Genomic DNA, 22,718 nt, shown 5'->3' with positions numbered 1-22,718 from the left:
AAGTACTGGAGTGGGCTGCCATTTCCTTCTCCAAAAGGAACTATAGAAAGAAAAAAAGTGAAGTCGCTCAGTCGTGTCTGACTCTGCGATCCCATGGACTGCAGCCTACCAGCCTCTTCCAGCCATGGAACTTTCCAGGCAGAAGAAGTACTGGAGTGGGCTGCCATTTCCTTCTCCAAAAGGAACTATAGAAAGAAAAAAAGTGAAGTCGCTCAGTCGTGTCTGACTCTGCGATCCCATGGACTGCAGCCTACCAGCCTCTTCCAGCCATGGAACTTTCCAGGCAGAAGAAGTACTGGAGTGGGCTGCCATTTGCTTCTCCACTGTTAGTTGTGCTTTTACATTTATTGACAATGTTCAGTAGAAATAGAAAATGATTACATGTACTGAAGGAACGTACCATCACTTATAAAGTTGAAAACAAAGATCTGTTTGTATTTTACAGTATTAGACATACTAATGGCTAAAATAATTTAAAAAATCAGAAAATGTTATCCAGTCATGATAAAAACCTTATCTAAATTATTAATTTATGAATAACAGTAAGAATACGGGAACTGGATTCAAATCCAGCCACTATCATTTATTAGAAGAGAAGCGAAAGGCAAAGGAGAAAATGAAAGAGACACCCATCTGAATGCAAAGTTCCAAAGAAGAGCAAGGAGAGATAAGAAAGCCTTCCTCAGTGAAAAATGCAAGGGAATAGAGGAGACAATAGGATAGGAAAATAGAGATCTCTCCAAGAGAACTAGAGATACCAAGGGAATGTTTCATGCAAAGATGGGCACAATAAAGGACAGAAACGGTATGCACCTAACTGAAGCAGAAGATATTAAAATGATGTGGCAAGAATACACAGAAGAACTATACCAAAAAAAAAAAAAAAATCTTAATGACCCATATAACCACGATGTTGTGATCACTCACCTAGAGCCAGACATTTTGGAGTGTGAAGTCAAGTGGGCCTTAGAAAATATCACTATGAAAAAAGCTACTGGATGTGATGGAATTCCAGCTGAGCTATTTCAAATCCTAAAAGATGATGCTGTGAAAGTGCTGCATTCAATAAGCCAGCAAATTTGGAAAACTCAGTAGTGGCCATAGGACTGGAAAAGGTCAGTTTTCATTCCAATCCCAAAAGAAGGGTAAAGCCAAAGAATGCTCAAACATTATACAGTTGTACTCATTTCACATGCTAGCACAGTAATGCTCAAAATTCTCCAAACCAGGCTTTAACAGTATATGAACTGAGAACTTCTGGGTGTTCAAGCTGGATTTAGAAAAGCCAGAGGAACTGGAGATCAAATTTCCAGCATCCATTAGACCATACGGAAAGCAAGAGAATTCTAGAAAAACATCTGCTTCTGCTTCATTGACTATGCTAAAGCCTTTGACTGTGTGGATCACAAAAAACTGTGGAAAATTCTCCAAGAAATGGAAATACCAGACCACCTTTCCTGCATCCTGAGAAATCTGTATGCAAGCTAAGAAGCAACAGTTAGGGTGGGACATGGAACAAGGACTGGTTCCAAACTGGGAAAGAAGTACATGAAGGCTGTATACAGTCACCTTGCTTATTTAACTTATATGCATATTCAACTTATATGCAGAGCACATCATGAGAAATGCAAAGCACAAGATGGAATCAAGATTGCCAGGACAAATATCAATAACCTCAGATACGCAGATGACACCACCCTTGTGGCAAAAAACTAAGAGGAACTAAAGAGCCTCTTGATGAAAGTGAGAGGAGAATGAAAAAGCTGGCTTAAAACTCAACATTTATAAAACGAAGATCATGGCATGCAGTCCCATCATTTTATGGTAAATAGATGGGGAAACAATGGAGACAGTGATAGACTTTATTTTGGGGGCTCCAAAATCACTGAAGATGCTGACTGCAGCCATGAAATTAAAAGACACTTGCTCCTTGGAAGAAAAGCTGTGACAAACCTAGACAGCATATTAAAAAGCTGAGACATTACTTCACCGATAAAGGTCCATACAGTCAAATCTATGGTTTTTCCAATGAAGTGAAGAGAAAATCGCTTCTGACTCTTTGCAACCCCACAGAATTCTCCATGCCAAAATACTGGAGTGGGTAGCCTTTCCCTAAAAAGCTCTTTTAATGTAAGACCTTTGAGTACAGGGCCCCCCAGGATTGAGTACAGAGTTTGACAGAGAACAGGTTCTCAATGCATGTATACAGTGTGAATTAATTCTATGAGGGATATTACTTAAAAGTCTTGAAAGTTTATAAGATTACTCACAATGAGGTCAGGTAATGCTGAGAAACAGGACACAGGAGAGAAGTTAGCAGCAGTTTGTAAGCCTGCAAAGATGAGCAAGGTACCAAGGGAAAGTTGAGGGGGCAAATAAAATTTTTTCTACTTCTCCAGTGTTTTGCATTGGTCTCTCCCTACTTAAAGAAAGGAGGGAAAATGGCAGGCCATTCAATTATAAATGAAATAATTACATTTACTTTTATCTATTTCATCACAGCCTATTAATCTTTTTTGTGTTTGTTTTTAATTACTGTGGAAAACCAGTAAGTTAACGAAGGAAATACTTAGGATACGGCAATATACCAAATCTGTGATTATGTGGGGATGAATCAACAGAGGATAGAAGGAACTGTTGAAATATACATAAATTAGTGACAAGCAGCATGAGTCCAGACTCTGGAGACATTTGCTTGGTGGCTTAGGCGAAGTCGCTGTTGCTTTTGTGAATCTTGTTTGCAGAAGCCATAAAAATACAAAAGGCCTCTGCCCCTTTGAAATGACAGCCCCTTCTGATTTTATAAGAATCTTCCATGAGTCCTTTTGCAGAGCCAGTGCCGTTTTCTACACATTGATGAAAACTATGAAGGCATCCAAAATAGACCACTGTGAAGAGTCTCCCTCAAAGGAGGCAACTGTCATCAATCTCCTCCCGGGGAGCTCCACAGTCAGTCAGGACTGACTCCTATCACCGGAGACAGATAGCGCTGAATAAGAGAATGCCTAATTTTCCTAGTCCCCACTTCCCTATCAGAGGTCCCGTTTCCAATCCCCACTTCCCTATGCAGAGGTCCCGTTTCCAGTCGCCTCCCTGAGTCACATCCCTCTGTGCTCTCCTGCATATCTATGTGGGTAGGAATGAGGCTCCTGTTTTTCAGTCAGTGCAATCTGCAGGCCGCCACCACTAAACCTAAGAGGGTGGAAAAAAGATTTCTCCTTCTAGTAGGGGACTCAGTATTTGGCACTAGACCTCCCTAAATACAATAAGTTAGAATAACTGATAATCCGACAGGCATGTAATATCATGATAATCCTTAATGCATTCTGTAAACTTGTCCATCAGTTGTGATTTTAGTTTCTGAATTATAGTATCACAAATGAAATCAGGCTCTCTTTTAATACAATACAAAAATTATAATTTCTATGATAGATGATGCTTTTATATTTTTTATAAAAAGTCATGATTAAACAGGCAAAAATAAGGAAAAAGATGAATAAATTGTTTAGTTTATAATTGAAATAAACAATCACTGCTTTTAAGAATATAGTGTGTTAGTCAGTCGTGTCCGACTGTTTGTGACCCTATGGTCTGTAGCCCGCCAGGCTCCTTCATCCATGGGATTCTCCAGGCAAGAATACTGGAGTGGGTTGTCATTTCCTTCTCCAGGGGACATTCCTGACCCAGAGATTGAACCCAGGTCTCTCACACTGCAGGCAGACTCTTTACCATATGAGTCACCAGGGAGCCCCTGCTTTTAAGAGTACAGTTTAGATGAAATGTCTTTTCCTACTGTTCATGGGGTTCTGAATACTCGTTGGAAGGATTCCAAATCTTTGCCCACCTGATGCAAAGAGCAGACTCCTTGGAAAAAGATCCTGATGCTGGGAAAGACTGAGGACAGGAGGAGAAGGGGATGACAGAGGATGAGATGGTTAGATGGCATCACCGACTCTATGCACATGAGTCTGAGCAAGCTCCAGGAGTTGGTGATGGACAGGGAAGCCTGGCATGCTGCAGTCCATGGGGTCGCAAAGAGTCAGACACGACTGAACTGAACTTAGATGAAATGTAAGACAATCCAGAAAAGAGCTAGAAAAAGGAATCTTTGTTATTGAAATTTAAGGGATTTTGTTCATATTCAGTAAAGAGTGGCACCTGGAGCTTTGTCTTCCTCTCTTTTGAGACTCATTCTATCACCATAATGAGTTAATGGGCACCTGAATAAATCATCTACATAACTGAATTCTGACTTCTGTGATCATTCTACTTTAGTAACTTAGGTGATGACTTGTGTCTCAAATGTTAAACTTCGTATTATATTTTATTTAATTTTTTTCATAAACTTCTTGTCCTAACTTCAAATCTCCATGGAATTTGACATTGGTGTCTATTCCCCTTCTCTCTGTTGCAAAACCACCAGCTAACTCAATCTGTCCTCTGCTTTGTGTTAGAGTTGATTTGTCTGTCTCTTCAATTGCTACTCTTCCTTTATTCTCTTTTTAAGTATCAAGGGTACATTCTCAAGGCTTGTTTTTGCACTCTACATCACAGACCCAGATGTGCTCTTAGCTTGAACAATGTTGATCTGCAGAGTGTTTCAAACAAAATTAATTACAGTTACTTCCATAACAGGCCTCACAGTCTCACCTCAGTGATGCTATGACTGGGATACAGACTTTTTTTTTTGTTTCGGTCCTATCTTATATTAAAAACTTAAAAATGAACTCAGAGAGTTTTGCCACAATTCTTTGTACCTGCTGGGCAGGGTTCTCATGACTGGCAGCATTCTCACTCTGCCTCACAGGTATCACCACTAGTGAGTATCTTTAGGAAACTTAAATGGACCTAGGACGTTTACAAGACCATATAGGAGAATGGTCATGGTCTCCTGCTTTTTATGAGCTCCTCTGTGGTTTCCAAGATTACCTGACATTGAAAAAGTATGTGTATCTTTAACTACCTGTTGGCCTCACAGATCTGCTAAGATAGTTACCAATACTTAAAAACTGGGAGATTTCTCAAAAAAGTCCAGACACTTGATTTTTCTTCATGGTCTTCAAAAAAGGACATGTTGGGAGGGGCAAATTAGGAGTTTCAGATTAACATATATGCACCACTATATATTAAATAGATAAGCAACAGGAAGTACTGTACAGCACAGAGAACTCTCTTCAGCATGCTGTAATAACCAATATGAGAAAAGAATCTGAAAAAGACTACATATGTAATATATGTATAACTGAATCACTTAGCTTTGTACCTAAAACTAACACATTAAAAACCAACTATACTCTAATATAAACTATAAATGAAATAATAAATGAAATGGTTTGGCGATTCTCAGCCCTCCTTTCCACATTTGTGCATTTCTACAGGCAGCAAGCTGCAACAGCTGAGGACAGATGCCTACTTGGACTTGTCATGTTATCATGTCTCTTCTGCTTCACTAATTTCATGTGATGCTCCTCATCCCTGTACGATTTGGGCTTATGATGTGTGTAATACATATACTCACTATCTTACTCAAGCACCTATAGAATGTCTGAACCTATACCTCAAAGGATAAAACCCCCTGGGAGTTACATGGTTTTAGGGACTGAATTGTGTCCAGGTCATCACCTTCCACACCACGTTAGCATGGTGGAGTCCTCATTCTCCAATGTGTCTGCAGTGGGAATTGCACCTTTGTGTGTGTGTGTGAAGTCGCTCAGTCGTGTCCGACTCTTCGCGACCCGTGGACTGTAGCCCGCCAGGCTCCTCTGTCCATGGGATTCTCCAGGCAAGGACACTGGAGTGGGTTGTCATTTCCTTCTCCAGGGGATCTTCCCAACCCAGGGATCGAACCCGAGTCTCCTGCTTTGCAGGCAGACACTTTATCCTCTGAGCCACCAGGGATTGCACCTTTATGGAGATAATTAAGGTTAAATAAGGTCATAAGGGGGGGTGAGTATTCCAACTCAACTGGAGTCCCTATCAGAAGACGAACAGGCACTAAAGGTCTCTGTCACTGCAAGAGAGCTCAGAGCTAGGGCCGCGAGAGGACATGGTGAGAAGGCGCCTGTGTGAGAGCCAGAACACCCTCCCAAGAGAATGAATTTTCTGGCCCTGTAATCGGGACTTTAGCTTCCGGAACTGTGGGAACACAGCCATCTATTGTCTAAGCCGCCCAGTCGGTGATACTTGGTTAGGGCAGTCCACGCAGAGTACTATATACAGGCTAAATCCAAGTTTCTCTCCAAATGATGCCCCATTTCTGCTCTTCAGCAGTGCTCATCTTCCCTCACCTGGACTTTTACAGTTATGTCCTAAGCAGTCTACCTAAGTTTGAATCATCCTCTTTAATATTTGCTTTGCAAATGTTCTTTTTAAGAGATAATGATTATAACATGTGTTCTTGCTTTAAAAAAAAAAAAACTAAATAAAATAGGTAAAATAGCTTCTTATCACTTAGAGATCCAAATACTCCAGAACAGCCATCTGGATCCATTTTCTGCTATCCACTTTTGCCCACATCACCAAGACACTAGCAACATCGCATTACTAACGGCTCTGACAAATACTCTCCTTGAAAACACTTTATTCAGGGTCCTCTGAGGTCACTTCTTAACTCATCCCTGACCTTGGCCCCTTTCTGGGCTGCATAGTCCAGTTATTACAAATCTTGCTAGGTTCTCCATGTGGAAAGAATCCTCCATCCTTGACAGATAATCATCTTTAATATCTGGTCAACTTGTCCATCCTCCACCCTCAGTACCTAAATGCATGGCCTAGACATTAGCAAGCATCTCACTGAATGGATTTAACAAGAATCCCCCTACCCTCTATCTCCTTTCAGTAGGCTTCCTTCCCTAAGCCCCCTCATTCTGCTTGTTGGCTATGGCCCCATTTACTCTTGTTGTTTTCTGAACTGAGCCCAGTTCTGTACGGAGGTCTTCTTTCCCTTACTGCAATAGTTCCTAATGAAATCTGTTTTCACTCCTTTAGCTCCTGTCGGCTTCTGGATTTCTTTAACTCCTTAAACCAAACTCTACCATGCCTCTACACTCTCATTCCCCTATTCCCTTTGGTTACTCCCAGGCTGGGCTTCCCTTGTGGTTCAGCTGGTAATTCTTGTTCAGTCACCAAGTCATGTCCAATTCTGCGGCCCATGGACTGTAGCACTCCAGGCCCCCCTGTCCCTCACCAGCTCCTGGAGTTTGCCCAAGTTCATTTCCAGTGTTTTATTCATGGCCCCATTTAAATCATATTGCTTTTGGAAGTGTTTTCTTACCCTCCCAAGTTTAAATAATTATTTTCCTTTGGTGCTTCTAAGGCACTTTATATATACATCTATTAGCACTTGGTCAGTTTTACTATCATTTTATTTTTTGTTCACATTGTTCTTTCTGACCTATAAACTCAGGGTCTTTCACATTTATTATTTTGTTTTACTTTTACCCAAGGTGCTATTAAGATGTTAGGTACTTAGGAAAATTATATATTTATTAACCAAATATTATTAGTGCTAGTACAGAAGCCAGAGAGGACAGTAATAGGAATAAGTAAGTTTAAATAATAATCATCTCCCATCCGCTCCCCAAAATTAACTTTTAAAAGCTCAATGAAACCAATAAAGTATATGTGAATTAGGACTGACCTCATTATAACCAGAGCCAAACAGATAGAGTCTGCACATTCTATTACAAATTTATTTTTTGAAGCTCTCAGAGAGCCTCCAGCATGTCTACAAGGATTTGTCCCACTCTATAATATTCTCTTAGGTTACTGAGGAAATGGACAGATATAACTACAATCTTTGAGAAACTAAATACTTAAAACACAATAACACAATACAGGTGGCTGTTGGAAGCCCTCCTCTTTTCTTCAGGGCCATTTTAATCTGCCGAGAAGAGGAATTCAGCTGTTTCTATTGTTCACCACATTTTCTACAGAAGTTGATCAAAGGGGAGCCTCTAACCATCACTGCTGCTACTGCTAAGTTGCGTCAGTCGTGTCCGACTCTGTGCGACCCCATAGACAGCAGGCCACCAGGCTCCCCCGTCCCTGGGATTCTCCAGGCAAGAGCACCGGAGTGGGTTGCCATTTCCTTCTCCATCGCTACAGCAACACAAACAATTCAAATCCACCACCATCCTAGCAGCTGGGTACTTTGTCATACAAGTGCATTTTTCACTGATACACCTTCCAGAAGATACAAAAAAGTAATAAAACATTGCTGATTTTTTTTTGCTTTTAAACTTTCTTATCAGTGAGTTATTGCAAGTCCTAACATTTATCAATTTACTAAAATGAACTAATCACAAATTATATCATAATATTGTTTTTAAAACTTCAATAAAAAAAAAATTAAATTTAAAAAATCCAGGGGTGGGTGGGGGGAACTTGACTAAGGTAGCTGGGAAGGTACAAGTCAAGGAGTTAAAAGATTCAACTCCTTGCACTATTATATCCACTAAATGAGGGTATTAGTCTAAATGAGCATTTCTTAAAATATTATAGGAGCAAATTATTATAGAGAAAAAGGTGGGGGAATCAGTGATGAGAAAAAATTAAGGCACAGTGAATTAAATAAAGTTAAGCAGGTTTTATTTCAAACTGAAAGACTGTTCAGTACCTTTAGTCATTCTTGTCTCTCCTATTTGGAATGGATATCAGAATCGAGAAAATTTTATGAAACAACAGAAGTTAACACAAGGACTTTCACAACTTTAATATGTAAGATGATGCACTTTAAAACGATATGCCTCTTGAATCACTTTCTGAATATATGTTTTTAAAAGAGCTTGAGATTTATCTATAATAGCAGAGAAACTCCTATAGTAGGATTCTCACTATAACCACATTGCTGTTTAATATATAAAAGTGGACAGTTCTTTTGTATTCCTCATATAATTCTTTAAAAAAACTTTTACATAATTTTCAAGATCTGAATCCAATAGAGACAGACACAACACATCATTATCTAATTTAAAAAATGATGACTGCAGCCATGAAATTAAAATACGCTGGCTCCTTGGAAGAATATTTGCTCCAGCCTTCTCCGGACCTCCCTCCCAGCCACTGTAGCAGGGTCTGTGCCTCTACTCATGACCACACACTGACTGACACCCGTCGGCCAGCGATGGTTTACACGTTCACCAAGACCAGTAGTGAGACAACCAGGGCACCGGGCATGTCATCCAGCTCTGCTGAGTGGCTGCAGGGCACGTCCCTGCTAGTCAGAGCCTGACACTATGTGGTCCTTTGGAGAAGGGACTAGCAAACCATCTCAGTGTTCCTCCCTTGAAAACCTCATGAAAACCTTGGAAGAAATGTTATGACAAACCTAGACTGCATATTAAAAAGCAGAGACATCACTTTGCCGACAAAGGTCCATATAGTTAAAGCTATGGTTTTTCCAACAGTCATGTTCAGACTTGAGAGTTGGACCATAAAGAAGGCTAAGCACTAAAGAATCAATATTTGTGGACTGTGGTGTTGGAAAAGACTCTTGTGAGCCCCTTGAACAGCAAGGAGATCAAACCAGTCAATTCTAAAGGAAATCAACCCTGAATATTCATTGGAAGGACTGATGCTGAAGCTGAGGCTCCAGTACTTTGGCCACCTGATGCAAAGAGCCGATTCACTGGAAAAGACTCTGACACTGGGAAAGATTGAGGGCGAGAGGAGAAGGGGATGACAGAGGATCAGATGGCTGGATGGCATTACTGACTCAATGAACTTGAGCTTGGGCAACCTCCAGGAGATGGTGAAGGACAGGGAAGCCTGGCGTGCTGCAGTTTATGGGGTCGCAACGAGTTGAACACAACTTAGTGACTGAACAACAACAACAAGAGATTTGTGTCAAAAATACAATAAAGATTTGTGCCATTGTTATTTTAATAGTCTCTTCCACTTGACAAACCATAGCTAATAAAGTAAATATTTCCAAATGTCATTGTTTTATTTTTATATGTTTATGTTCAGTGTTTAGTTTTCATAGGCCTCGCCTCTACTTGCTAATTTTAATACAGTGGTTCACTAGTATTCGTGTATATCCGAATCACCCGATTAAAGCTTCGATTGCAGAACCCAAGTCAGCAAGTCTCCAATGGAGCTGATAATCCGCATTTCTGAAAAGTTCCTAAGTCATGCTGATGCTGCAGATCCAGGTACCACACTTCAAGAATACTGACTTTTGCTGGCCCTAATTGATTAGATGGAGCCCTGCATCTTTCTATTGGTCTGAGGTTTGTCAGCCAGGCCCCAATCTGAAGCCTTAAGGGAGCAAAGAGAGCTGGTTATCTCATATGTCTCCAAAATACTTTACCTTTGTAATAATTCCCGGGTTCTGCTATCATAAATCTCATTCCCAAAGACCAACAAATTTTTTTTTTCCCTTCCTTTAATGCTTTCCACTGTCAGCTAACGATATGTAGGTCATAGTTTCAAAATGGGGCCCTTTGGATTTCTTTCCCTCTAATCACTACATCCTATTTCCCAGCATAACTCACTGCCCCTCTGATATAATATCCTTACAGTACATTCCCACTCTTACGTAATGTCCTTGCGGTATCTTGTCTCTTCCCAGCCTTATTTGCTTCTTCCACTAACTGGACCCTATCGCCCGCCTGTATGAATGCATCGCTGTATTCACTCCTTTCTCCATTCACCCCAAAGGCGTTTATTAAAAGCTCAACATAGCCTAAATGCAACAAAAATGTTTTGCACTCCCATGCTTACACTGTTGTGAGGGAGATACAAAATAAATGTGGAAACAAATAATTAAGCTTGATGTGTACACTAAAGAAAATAATTTAAGATAGCGGGAAAGAAAGTGACTAGAAATGAAATGTACCTTAGCTACTCCAAAAACACTTTGTTAAGAAGGTAACATTTAAACCGAAAAGGGCATTCTAGGCAGAGGAAGCATCAGTTTGAAAGCAGAAAGAGGACCATTGTGTTTGAAGTTAGAGTCAGTGAGGGAAAACAGCGGAAGAATAGTTCAGGTGAGGGTCAGAGTGAATAAAATGTTTTATAAGCCTGTTACAAGCACATGATCCACACAGACACCTTGTATACAGCCTGGAGATGAGCACACACACAGGATGGTCTAGGCCAACAAGAGTTAAAGCATCAGCAGCATCTCAGTGAGCAGGAACCGAAGACTAAGATCAGGATGCACTGTCTAGCCTTAGGAGTTGGCTGTATTAAAATACACAACGAGTTATACACAGTTCTTATTTCAGAATGTGGACACATCAGGTCTTAACATTTTGTCTCCTTCATAAATAGTGAATTAAAGAACTACTCCAGGGATCGATACACAGTGGTTCTGCTGCTGCTGCTGCTGCTGAGTCGCTTCGGTCGTGTCCGACTCTGTGCAACCCCATAGACGGCAGCCCACCAGGCTCCGCTGTCCCCGGGAGTCTCCAGGCAAGAACACTGGAGTGTGTCGCCATCTCCTTCTCCAATGCATGAAAGTGAACAGTGAAAGTGAAGTCGCTCAGTCGTGTCCGACTCTTAGTGACCCCATGGACTGCAGCCCACCAGGCTCCTCTGTCCATGGGATTCTCCAGGCAAGAACACTGGAGTGTGTCGCCATCTCCTTCTCTAATGCATGAAAGTGAAAAGTGAAAGTGAAGTCGCTCAGTCCTGTCCGACTCTTAGTGACCCCATGGACTGCAGCCCACCAGGCTCCTCCGTCCATGGGATTCTCCAGGCAAGAGTGCTGGAGTGGGGTGCCTATAGTATTTCTAGAAATAGGCAATCTCTCCTTGCTTAAGAAATCAAACATTCTGAGTGAAGAGGGGGTAAAATCAGGTCTGAGTATGTCTTACAACAACATTTCACAAAGACAATATTTTTAAACAGCAGTGATTCTTGTAATATTGGCAAAACAATTCCCAGCAAAATAATAACTAGTATATGAAAACACACCAGCCTTTAAGCAATTTGAGATATGAAAGAGGTTAGCCTAAAGCAAAATTTAGTTGTATGCTTTGAAGAAACCCCTTAAGAAAAGCATCAAGCTCATCTTATAATATAATTAGAATTATGTTGTAATCTTTATATCATTAGCCCCCAGGTAGAACTGAGAGCATCTGAATTGAAAGGAATTTACCAGCCAGGGTTCTTTTCAGGGAAGGAGCAAAAGTCTACATTTATAATTTTGCTTTTGTAGATATTAAAATTTGCCACCATGTAACCTGAAATTTATTAAATATTCTCATCAGCAACACAATTCCTTTTAGTATATAAAATGAAAATTCTTATAAGCAAAAACCACCTTAGTTTTCAAAATGTTCCAAAATAATGATTATAGCACGATAAAAACTCATTTGGTTTATACTGTAAAAGTCCTAGGATCTCACTTACGAAACGGCTTTATGTACTCCTCACCATCGAGCATGCTGATGGCATTACCTGTCTGCATCCACGGCCACGTCGTGAAGCCCTCTCTGAATGACGTCCCTGGACGCTGCTGTGTCTGGGGCTCGGTGCAGACTCCTCGTGTACAGGTTGAGCCCTCCATCTGTCATGTAGCTGAAAGTAAGAGCCTAATTAATCAACAGAGAATTGAATGACTGCATCCGTATAACTTAATATTGTTCACAAATTTCAATATTGTAATTATGAAATATGCTCTATTATAGTTTTTCTATATAAATATCCTACTCACCAGGAAGTATTAGAAAATCTCTTGAAGTTTATTAGGAAATTAATCTTCCTTACTGCAACAAGCAACTAGCCTATTATAAAACTTTCCTTCTTTCTCTCCTTGTTATCAATATTTTGAACGGACTTAACAAAATAAAACCAAGATCATTTCATCTTATAAATACCATTTTGGAAGAACTGAAGGTCCCAGGAGTCATTTTAAAATTTGATTAATTTATTTGATAAATAAAATGTACACCACTATTATAAAATAACTAAGATGTATTAAACATTTAAGACATCACCAGGAACTGTTCTAAATGGTTTACTTGCAATAACGTTATTATCCCCATGTCAGGAGTGTTGAGAATAAATCTGGAAAGTCAGCTTCAAAAACCATCATCGTAACCACCATGCATAGCTGTCTGAACCGAAGGACCACACTGCCGCTTCCTGTCTATAAGAACTGCTTCTTTGCCATCACAGGCCCGCCGTCATCAATAGGGCTGGTAGGCTGTCATAGTCATGTTGCTTCCTTGGCAATTGGGGTTAGAACAGGTATTAATCTCCTACCCCAGGTGGGGCTAATCAAATGTTTCTTTCTTGAAAAATGGGACTAAGACAGCTCATCAGTCTTTCTATGTGAAAAGTTTACGATAATGAAAACCCGGGAGATGTGGATATTTATCTTCACCAAATGCAAAGAGGCACAGAGAAAACTGATCAGCAGAATGGAAAGAATGACCCGGGTGCACAAAAAGCACATGTTGGTCATGTGGTTTCAGCTTCACAACTTCTTGGGTTCTATGAGATATCCCTGCTTCCTCATAATCAGATCCTCAATTTGCTTAAACAAATTTGAGTTGATTCCACTATTTAGAACAAAAAATTAATCATGATCATATTAAAGATTGCTCAAAGAGTTAAAACTAGGATTATGAAATTTGCTAATTGCTCATATGATTAATAAATTCTGTCCATTTTAGTTGAAAGATCATAAATTTCTTAAATTATATCTCAATTTCTGCCTATGAAAATGGGAAGAATAAAATTTACTGAAGATAGATTTTATATAATTGAAGGAAAAATACGTAAAGCTCTTAAAATGAGAATCCTATAATAGCAACTTGTTATTCACAAAGTTTCTCCCACATGTGAAAAAGGAAATATATAAATTTTATATACAAACAAGTCATAGTGTATTATCCTTGTAAGGTACTCTACATGGTTAATTTTCTTGATAACCAAATAATTTAATCCCATCAAAATTAAAACAATGAAAAAGAGTATTCTGGTTCCAAAATGTGCTGAAAACTGACACTTTTAAACAGGGAATGTTTCAGACATGACAACTTTTTTTGACAACTAATTCATGATTATGAGCATTAATTTCCTGTATCATAACAATGATACTAAATTAGACAAAGAGTACAGGATATTTGTCCTTTGTGCTTTTAAATTTTTCAGTTGCCATATTGGGGCTGTCGATGTTTTATTGTTTATTCTTACTTCCACATCATTCTCAACCAATTCTATTGTTAATTGCTTTTTTTAAAGGTGAAATATATGGAATTTCGGATAAAGTAAAAGTGTTTAGAAATAAACAGCTTTCTCATTCACTCTCCCTTTGAAATTGTCTTAAATGTTTGAGAATGGTATAAAATTTCTCTAAGGACAACTGAGTTACTTATTAAAAAAAAAAAAAATCAACATCGTTGATCCTAAAGTTAACTTTAAGAGGAAGAAATAACAATGTCTATGTCTTAAGTTTTACAACTCATTGGTCTCTCTTATTCATTGGTAAATATCTAAAAGTGTTCAGCCAAGTGTTTTGTGTATAGTTTGGGGTCAATAAATACATATTGTTTGTTCAGCTGAATTTGAAAGGCTTCCATACTGTAGGGAGAAACCGTGGCAGCAGATCTCAGCCCTTTATCCACAATGACAATGCATGTAAACCAGAAATGAGATGGATGATCACTTCTATTAGAAACATAACCTTTCAATTATTCAATGTTTACGGAAGAGTAAGTTCTATAGACAAAGGTTAAATGCTTTGAAAATTCAATTTCAAAAGAAAAAAATGCTTGAAAATTTCAATGAATTAAGAAAAAAAAAAAAGCATTCTTTTAAAGAAGCATTTCAAAGGATACTCATTTTGCATCAACCCTTGGATTTTCCAGGTAATATTAAATAGGTTTACATCAGGTATTAATTGTACCAAAAAAGTCATTCATGTCTAATTCCTCTGTTTACAGACACTGTTACACTGGAATTGTAACAGGGCATTTTCATAGTCGAACCATGAACCATGAGTCTGCTATTTGAGAAATTATATATAGGGTACAGGTAAAGCAAATTTTTGATTAAAATTTTTTTCTTGAAAATTCTTCCTTTTTTTCAGTTTTTCTAAAGGATTAAAAAAAATTTTTTTTAATGAATTTCGTAGTTCCTCTAGAAAAATTTGCTACAATCTGGGAACCATAAATGTTAGGAAATCATTTTGAAAGAAAATGTAAAATTTTTAAAAAGATCTCTTTGTAATGTTATATGTAAACTTCTCAACCATAAGCTGAGTTTAACAGGTAATAGTCATAAGGGAGACTGGTATAAACAAGAAGTAGCAAAGGAAATTTGTGAAGGTTACTGACAAAAAGAAAAATCTCTAAAAATATTAAAGTCTTAAGACAACTTTAGCCATGTTGAAATTCTGTAAGCTCTAAGATGGTTCACATAAAAACCCAATGGTCTCCAAAAGCATTTCTAAGTCTTCCTCCATCCCACTGCTATCTCTTTTCTTCCTTCTGTTGAAAAAAAACTTTGCTTACTTTGGCATATTTTCCTTAGGTGTGTGTTTTCCTAATTAATATTTCCAGGCCATACTGCTCCACCCTGCACTAGAATGAGACATCAAACTGCTCCCTGTGCACAGATAACTTGTATTTCCCATTAGCACCTCACATCTAGCATAAACTGGCCATATATTACCTTCACCACAAAGATTAAGCTCTTTCTGTGTATGCTAATATAGTTACAGGAAAAACACTCCATTCACCTAGCCAACAATCTAGATAGATGATTTTTACTTGTCACTCAGCACCCTCAACTATTATAAGATAGTTTACTCAGACCTGTGAATCGGCATCACTATGTTTTAATTATGTCTAGAAATCACTAAAATAGGAAGAAGTATTCAAATCTTATTTTTGTATGTGATTCAATCTCATTTTCTCAGTCAATGTAAATATGTACAGTTTTATCTTCACAGCAAATCCATAATTTTTTAAGCATCATAGTTAAATATATCATATTTTTGCAAGAGTATAAAAGTACACATTAAATAATAAGTAAAAAATACTATCAATTTTCATGTACCCATAACCTGCATTCACAAAGAGAATATTTCCAGTCTTCAGTGACCATACAGGCTTTTTCTAACCCTACATTTCCAAACCTCGCTTCCAGGGATATCTACTGTCCTGTTTTGTATTAAGCACTCCTTTACTTGTCTTTATGATTTTACCACATGGACATATATTCCTAGACATACATTGCTTAGCATCTCATGAATTTGGACTTTATATAAATTAAACCATATTATATATATTCTTCTGTGACTTATTTCCTTCATTCAAAATTAAATTTTTGCAAATCATCTACCTTGATGTATATCATTGTGTTTTGCACATTAGAGTTGGGTAGCTTCACTTTACATAAGCACTATAGGGCTTCCCAGGTAGCGCAGTGATTAAGGAATCCACCTGCAGTGCAGGAGACTCGGGAGACATGGGTTCAATCCCTGGGTTGAGAAGATCCCCTGGGGTAGGAAATCACAGCTTACTCCAGTATTATGGCCTGAAAAATTCCACGGACAAAGGAACTCGGCAGGTGGCAGTCCATGGGGTCACAAAGAGCCGGACACAACGGAGCGCACACACTCGGCTTACTTATCGTTTTGACTACTGCAGACTTTGGAGCTGTTTTTAGGGTTTCTGATGGTACAAAAAACTCTACCATGAACATTTATATAAACATAATTCCTTGTGCTCACAAGCAAGTGTTTGTCTAAAGTCTATATCTAGAAAGGAAATCATTGGGTCATAATAGACCCATATACATATTCAAACCTTACTAGTCAGTGCCCAAGAGTTTTGAAAATATTTTCAGAATAAACTTCTTATGAATAAGAAGTTGCTTACAAAGTAAACTTGCTTATGAATAAGAATTTGTATGTTAGCTTTAATTTATAAATTCCAAATTATCAAGGAGGTTTATCATATTTTTACCTTGTTAAAGGCCATTTATGTTTTGCCTGTGAAATGTCTGTTCATGATTTTTGCTCATTTTTCTATTGGAGTCTATGGTTTTTTTCTCATTGATATTCATCCTTTATTAGCTGCACGTGTTGCATATGTTTGTGGTTTATGTGGGGTTTTTATTTTGACATTTTTGTCTTGCTTATTTTTATGTGAAATCAATTATTTGGAATAAAAAGAAACTTGATCTGATACCGTTCTAACTTCACACAGTAACTGCCCCTATTATTTTTGTGAAGTGTTTTAAAATGTGATAATTAGCTTTTTGAGATTTCTGGACTCTGTCCTCACCCCTCATTTTGATCTGGACCTTCTCCATCATCACTTTATTGCCACATCCCGTTCAGTTTGCTTCTCCTTCTGGAAGTTTCCCCTCAGAGTGGGGCTCTGTCTGGGAAGGAAGCTGTGGCTGGAGAGTTTAATGAACTCATGGGAACAAGAAAGCTCCCTTCCCTCCAGATGTGCCCTTTCCCTGACTCTCCCTGCCTGGTCATAACCCTCCCAGCTCCAGTTGATGCCTATAGATAGGGCCTGTGCGTATTCTTGTCGGCATCTCTTGGCTCTTCTGGGGTTCTTCTGTTCTCAGTGTGATCAGATGTCCCACTACTACCCTCTGTTTCTTTGTACATGGATGATGGTATCAGTGGTAAAGCATCTTGCCTGCCAGTACAGGAGACACAGGAGATGTGGGTTCAATCCCTGAGTCGGTAAGATCCCCTAGAGTAAGAAATGACTACGTGCTCCAGTGTTCTTGCCTGGAAGATTCCATGGACAGAGAAACCTGGTGGGCTACAGTCCCCAGGGCAGCAAAAAGTTGGACTCAACTGAGCACACACGGAAGCTAGTACCATTCTGATTCTTTGGCTCTTGACTAACTGTCCCTCATTAATTATACCTGGGGTTTGAAATGATACCTTGTATCAACTTTTTTAAGTAAACAATGATCATTTTTTTATGGCTTAGCTATCTACTTGTTTTGTCTGTTTCTTTTTGTGGAGATTTGGAAAGATTCAAAACCCATTCAAAACCAGTCTTCCTAGAACTGTTTTTACACTCAATATTTCATATCAGAAACTTAACATGACAATTAGATATTTTTTATGACATGAAAACACAGGGCATCTAAAATTTGTGTTCATGTCTAACTTCCAAGGAACTCTAGTTTAGCATCTAGAACAGAGATTGTGAGCACAGACAATTTTAAGGATCGTCTCCTTGATCAAAGGTGCTAGCTAAGGAAAACTATACTAACAATGAATGGTTGCTGTGAAGCTCTTTTATGTTTGTTTGTAAAAGAATAAACTTCTATGACAGAAATGTGGGCAAGGAGACATGTAGACAACAGGGTCAGTATGTCAAGATGATTAAGAGTGCAGACTGGAGGCAAATGGTTTTCAAGTTCAAATTCAGCAATGCATGCATCAAGTAAGTTTGTATTATTTTGGAATGTCAATGAGTTAACTTTCTGAGTTCTACCTAAAGCTACTTAATCTATCCATGCCTAAGAGGTTTCATCTGTAAAATGGAGGCAGTAATAATGTGCGTACCTCTTACTGTTATGGTGAGATATAAATTAGTTAATGAGTTAGGAAGCACTGCTGTTAATAAAGCTAGTGGATCTGATGGAATTCCAGTAGAACTACTCAAAACCCTTACGGATGATGCCATCAAGATGCTGCACTCAATACGTCAGCAAATCTGGAAGATCCAGCATTGGCCACAAGACTGGAAAAGGTGAAACCTCATCCCAATTCCCAAGCAGGGTAGTGGTAAAGAATGTGCTAACCATCAGACAAGTGCTCTCATCTCCCATGCTAGTAAGGTCATGTTTAAAATCTTGCATGCTAGGCCTCAGCATTATGTGAACCAAGAACTTCCAGATGTCCAAGCTGGGTTTAATAAAGGAAGAGGAAACAGAGATCAAATTGCCAACATCCGCTGGATCATAGAGAAAGGTAGGGAATTCCAGAAAAACATCAACCTCTGTTTCACAGACTATGTCAAAGCCTTTGACTGCGTGGACCATAATAAACTGTGAAAAAGCTCTTAAAGAGATGGACATATTGAATCATCTTACCTGTCTGATAAGAAATGTGTATGTGGGTCAAGAAGCAGCAGTTAGAACCCTGTATGGAACAACTGACTGGTTCAAGCTTGAGAAAGGAGTATGACAGGGCTGTCTGCAGTCACCCTGTTTATTTAGCCTATATGCTGAGCACATCATGAGAAATGCCGGGCTGGATAAGTTACAAGTTGGAATCAAGAAAGGTGGGAGAAACATCAACAACCTCAGATATGCAGGTGATACCACTCTAATGGAAGAAAGTTAAGAGGATTTAAAGAGTCTCTTGATGAGGGTGAAGGAGCAGAGTAAAAGATCAGGCTTAAAACTAAATATTAAACAAACTATATTGAGCCCCATTCAGTTCAGTTCAGTCATTCAGTTGTATCCAACTCTTTGCAACTCCTGAACCGCAGCATGCCAGGCCTCCCTGTCCATCACCAACACCTGGAGTTCACTCAAACCCATGTCCATCGAGTTGGTGATGCCATCTAGCCATCTCATCCTCTGTCATCCCTTTCTCCTCCTGCCTTCAATCTTTCCTAGCATCAGGGTCTTTTCAAATGAGTCAGCTCTTCGCATCAGGTGGCCAAAGTATTGGAGTCTCAGGTTCAACATCAGTCCTTCCAGTGAACACCCAGGACTGATCTTTAGGATGGACTGGTTGGATCTCCTTGCAGTGCAAGGGTCCCATTACTTCATGGCAAATAGAAGGGGAAAATGTGGAAGTAGTGACAGATTTCCTCTTGCGCTCTAAAATCACTGCGGAGGGTGGCTGCAGCCATGAAATCAGAATACAAATGCTTCTAGGAAGGAAAGCTATGACAAACCTAGACAGTGTCTTGAAAAGCAGAGATTCCTCTGCCGACAAAGGTCTATATAGTCAACGCTAGTCTTCCCAGTGGTCACGAATGGTTGTGAGAGCTGGACTGTAAAGAAGGCTGAGTGCAGCAGAACTGGCAGAACACCAAAGGACTGATGCCTTCGAACTGTGGTGCTGGAGAAGACTCCTGAAAGTCCCTTCAACAGCAAGGAGCTCAAACCAGTCAATGTTAAGGGAGATCAACCCTTAAAATTCACTGGAAGGACTGATGCTGAAGCTGAAACTCCAGTATTTTGGTCATCTGATGCGAACAGCTGACACATTGGAAAAGTCCCTGATGCTGGGAAAGACTGGGGGCAGAAGGAGAAGAGGGCGTCAGAGGATGAGATGGCTGATGGCATCACCGAAGCGATGCACATGAACTTGGGCAAACTTTGGGAGATGGTGAGGGACAGAGAGGCCTGGCATGCTGCAGTCCATGGGATCACAGAGTTGGACATGATCGGGTGACTGAACAATATCAAAATGAGTTAATATATGTAAAATGCATAGAGCATTACCTAGCACATTATAAATGCTATGTATATGCTGACTAGCATTACCACTATTTGTCCATTAGACTTTCTACATTCACTAAAAAGTAATAATTCTCATATCTTGAATATGAAGTGAAGTGTCACGATTAGGAATAAGTAGTTTACCATGCACATCCTTTTAACCCAACTCAGGTAACCCTATCTTTTCCAACGTTATGCAGGCTTCTGCTACTGCTGCTGCTAAGTCGCTTCAGTCGTGTCCGACTCTGTGCGACCCCATAAACGGCAGCCCACTAGGCTCCTCTGGGATTCTCCAGGCAAGAATACTGGAGTGGGGTGCCATTGCCTTCTCCAATGCATGAAAGTGAAAAGCGAAAATGAAGTCGCTCAGTCGTGCCAACTCTTAGCGATCCCATGGACTGCAGCCTACCAGGCTCCTCCATCCATGGGACTTTCCAGGCAAGAGAACTGGAGTGGGGTGCCATTGCCTTCTCCGATGCAGGCTTCAGTCACTCACAAAGTTTACTACAGGAGGAATGAGGGAGGGTCAAAGGAGGAAATGGCAACTCCTCCAGTGTTCTTGCCTGAGAAACCCTGTGGAGAGAGGAGCCTGGTGGGCTACAGCCCATAGGGTCACCAAGAGTCGGACACGACTGAGAACTCAGGCCTGCACGCAGGGGAAAAGCAGGATTAGAGTATCCACCTCTCTTTTAAAAATGTCATCCTCCAGAATTAAATTACTTTGTGTTTGGGCCATTTAAAGTAGAATTTTAGGTTATATTCTTGGCCCAACTATTTATCACTGTGACACCTAGAGATAACTCCAGTTTCCACCCAGTTAAAATATGCAATTTCCCCTCCAATTTTCTAGAGTATTCCTTTTTTTTTTTTTTTTTCCTACATGGAGACTTTTTCAAAGATATTCATTATAAGTAAGAGGCCTTCCTCTGACTAATTCCTAATTACTGGAAGATTCACATCCCCAAGTGTTTAAAGTAATTTTGAGAAGAGAAAAAAGAGATAAGCCTTTGCATGCTTCAAGAATGTTGAATTCTCAGAATGCCGATTACCTAATTTTCTCAGTTCTACCTGAAGTACGTAAAAAAAAAAGGAAAGTCCATTTCCATTAACTTCATGACATACCTTGCAGTTACATGAAGAAAAAATCCTAAGTTAAACATCTTCATTCACTGCTATGCCTTTTGAGCCTTTTTTTGTCCATTTAATCACTAAAGCATACTTCTAAAAATTGGGAGCAGACAGTTAACTTTGTGATTCAGTATTTTTTCATGAACTGTAGCACAGACATCTCTATGCCCTTTATCTTAAGGAAAATATCAGATTAATATTCCCCTGAGCTTGTCTTCCTATCTCTTAGTTTCAGGCTGACACACTGGACCGCATGCTTCCGACGTCGATGGGCACAGCACATTCAGAGCTGAGCGGAGAGGGCACACAGCACATCCTGGGCGTCCCCACAACCCCAGCCAGTGCTGAACCGGGGCCAGCGGCCCTGCCTCTGCCACGCTCGCCACCCTCCACTTGAGGTCAGGACTCTGAGCCACGCGCCACTTTCCCATGTCTGCACCCCACCACGGGAAAGAGAGCGTGCATCAGGCCAAGCACATCAACATCATCAGAGGGAGCTTTCAAACAAGCTTTGGGGTGTTTTTACTTAGTTTTGTTTTTTTTCCTTCATCTTTTACTTTAATCACTGAATATGGGTGACTTGGGTGGTCAACACAACACACGCAGACCACGAATACGTACTTATACAGACTCATTGTGGGACTGTTCAAGACCTCCTTTGAAAGACCAATAGTGAACAAAACCGGAGAACAGAAATGAGAAACAGGTTTCCAGTGAGTCAGGAAACAAGCAAGAAGGAAAAGGGATATAACGGTACTTTTAAAATTTCTCATTAGAGTTGTGCAGAGACTAGTCAGCTCTTATCCAACCAGCTTCCTCTTCCTTCTGGGCACACAGGTGAACAATGGTCCCTGGCTGCACTGACTATTAGATGCAGCCACCTCAGTTCTGCATGAGGGAATGCGCACAGAAGTCATACCCCCACTTCCAGGCCTCGTGCATATGAAATATTCTTACACCTCGGTTCTCTATCTGTCATCTGCTTAATGAAATCAACCCCCAGGGTGACACTGGCTGTCTGCCTGGGTAATAGCCATGTTATCTATCATCCTAGTCTCTGAAAGACTGTGTCTTATATACGCATTTCCCGACTGATGACTAGACATGCCAGGAAGGGTTTTATGTGAAGGAGAAATTAACTTCTTTGTGTTAAGTTGCTGAGATGTTGAAATTTCTCTGCTACAGAAGTT

At 39.7% G+C, this 22,718-nt stretch overlaps 1 protein-coding gene across 8 annotated transcripts in view; it reads right to left on the bottom strand.

Moving 5' to 3' along the window:
- NAV3 (neuron navigator 3) overlaps positions 1–22,718 on the bottom strand; it is a 619,023-nt gene that overhangs the window by 146,423 nt on the left and 449,882 nt on the right. For all 8 annotated transcript variants that reach the window (XM_013963653.2, XM_013963652.2, XM_005679745.3 and 5 more), the window contains exon 12: positions 12,409–12,528. In XM_013963653.2, the coding sequence (XP_013819107.2) occupies positions 12,409–12,528 (120 nt within the window). The remainder of the gene's footprint in view (positions 1–12,408; positions 12,529–22,718) is intronic.

The sequence above is a fragment of the Capra hircus genome, chromosome 5, assembly GCF_001704415.2.
Source record: "Capra hircus breed San Clemente chromosome 5, ASM170441v1, whole genome shotgun sequence".
Classification (NCBI taxonomy): domain Eukaryota; kingdom Metazoa; phylum Chordata; class Mammalia; order Artiodactyla; family Bovidae; genus Capra; species Capra hircus.
Note: the sequence above shows the minus strand (reverse complement) of the source record. Positions and strands in the feature narration are given on the sequence as shown.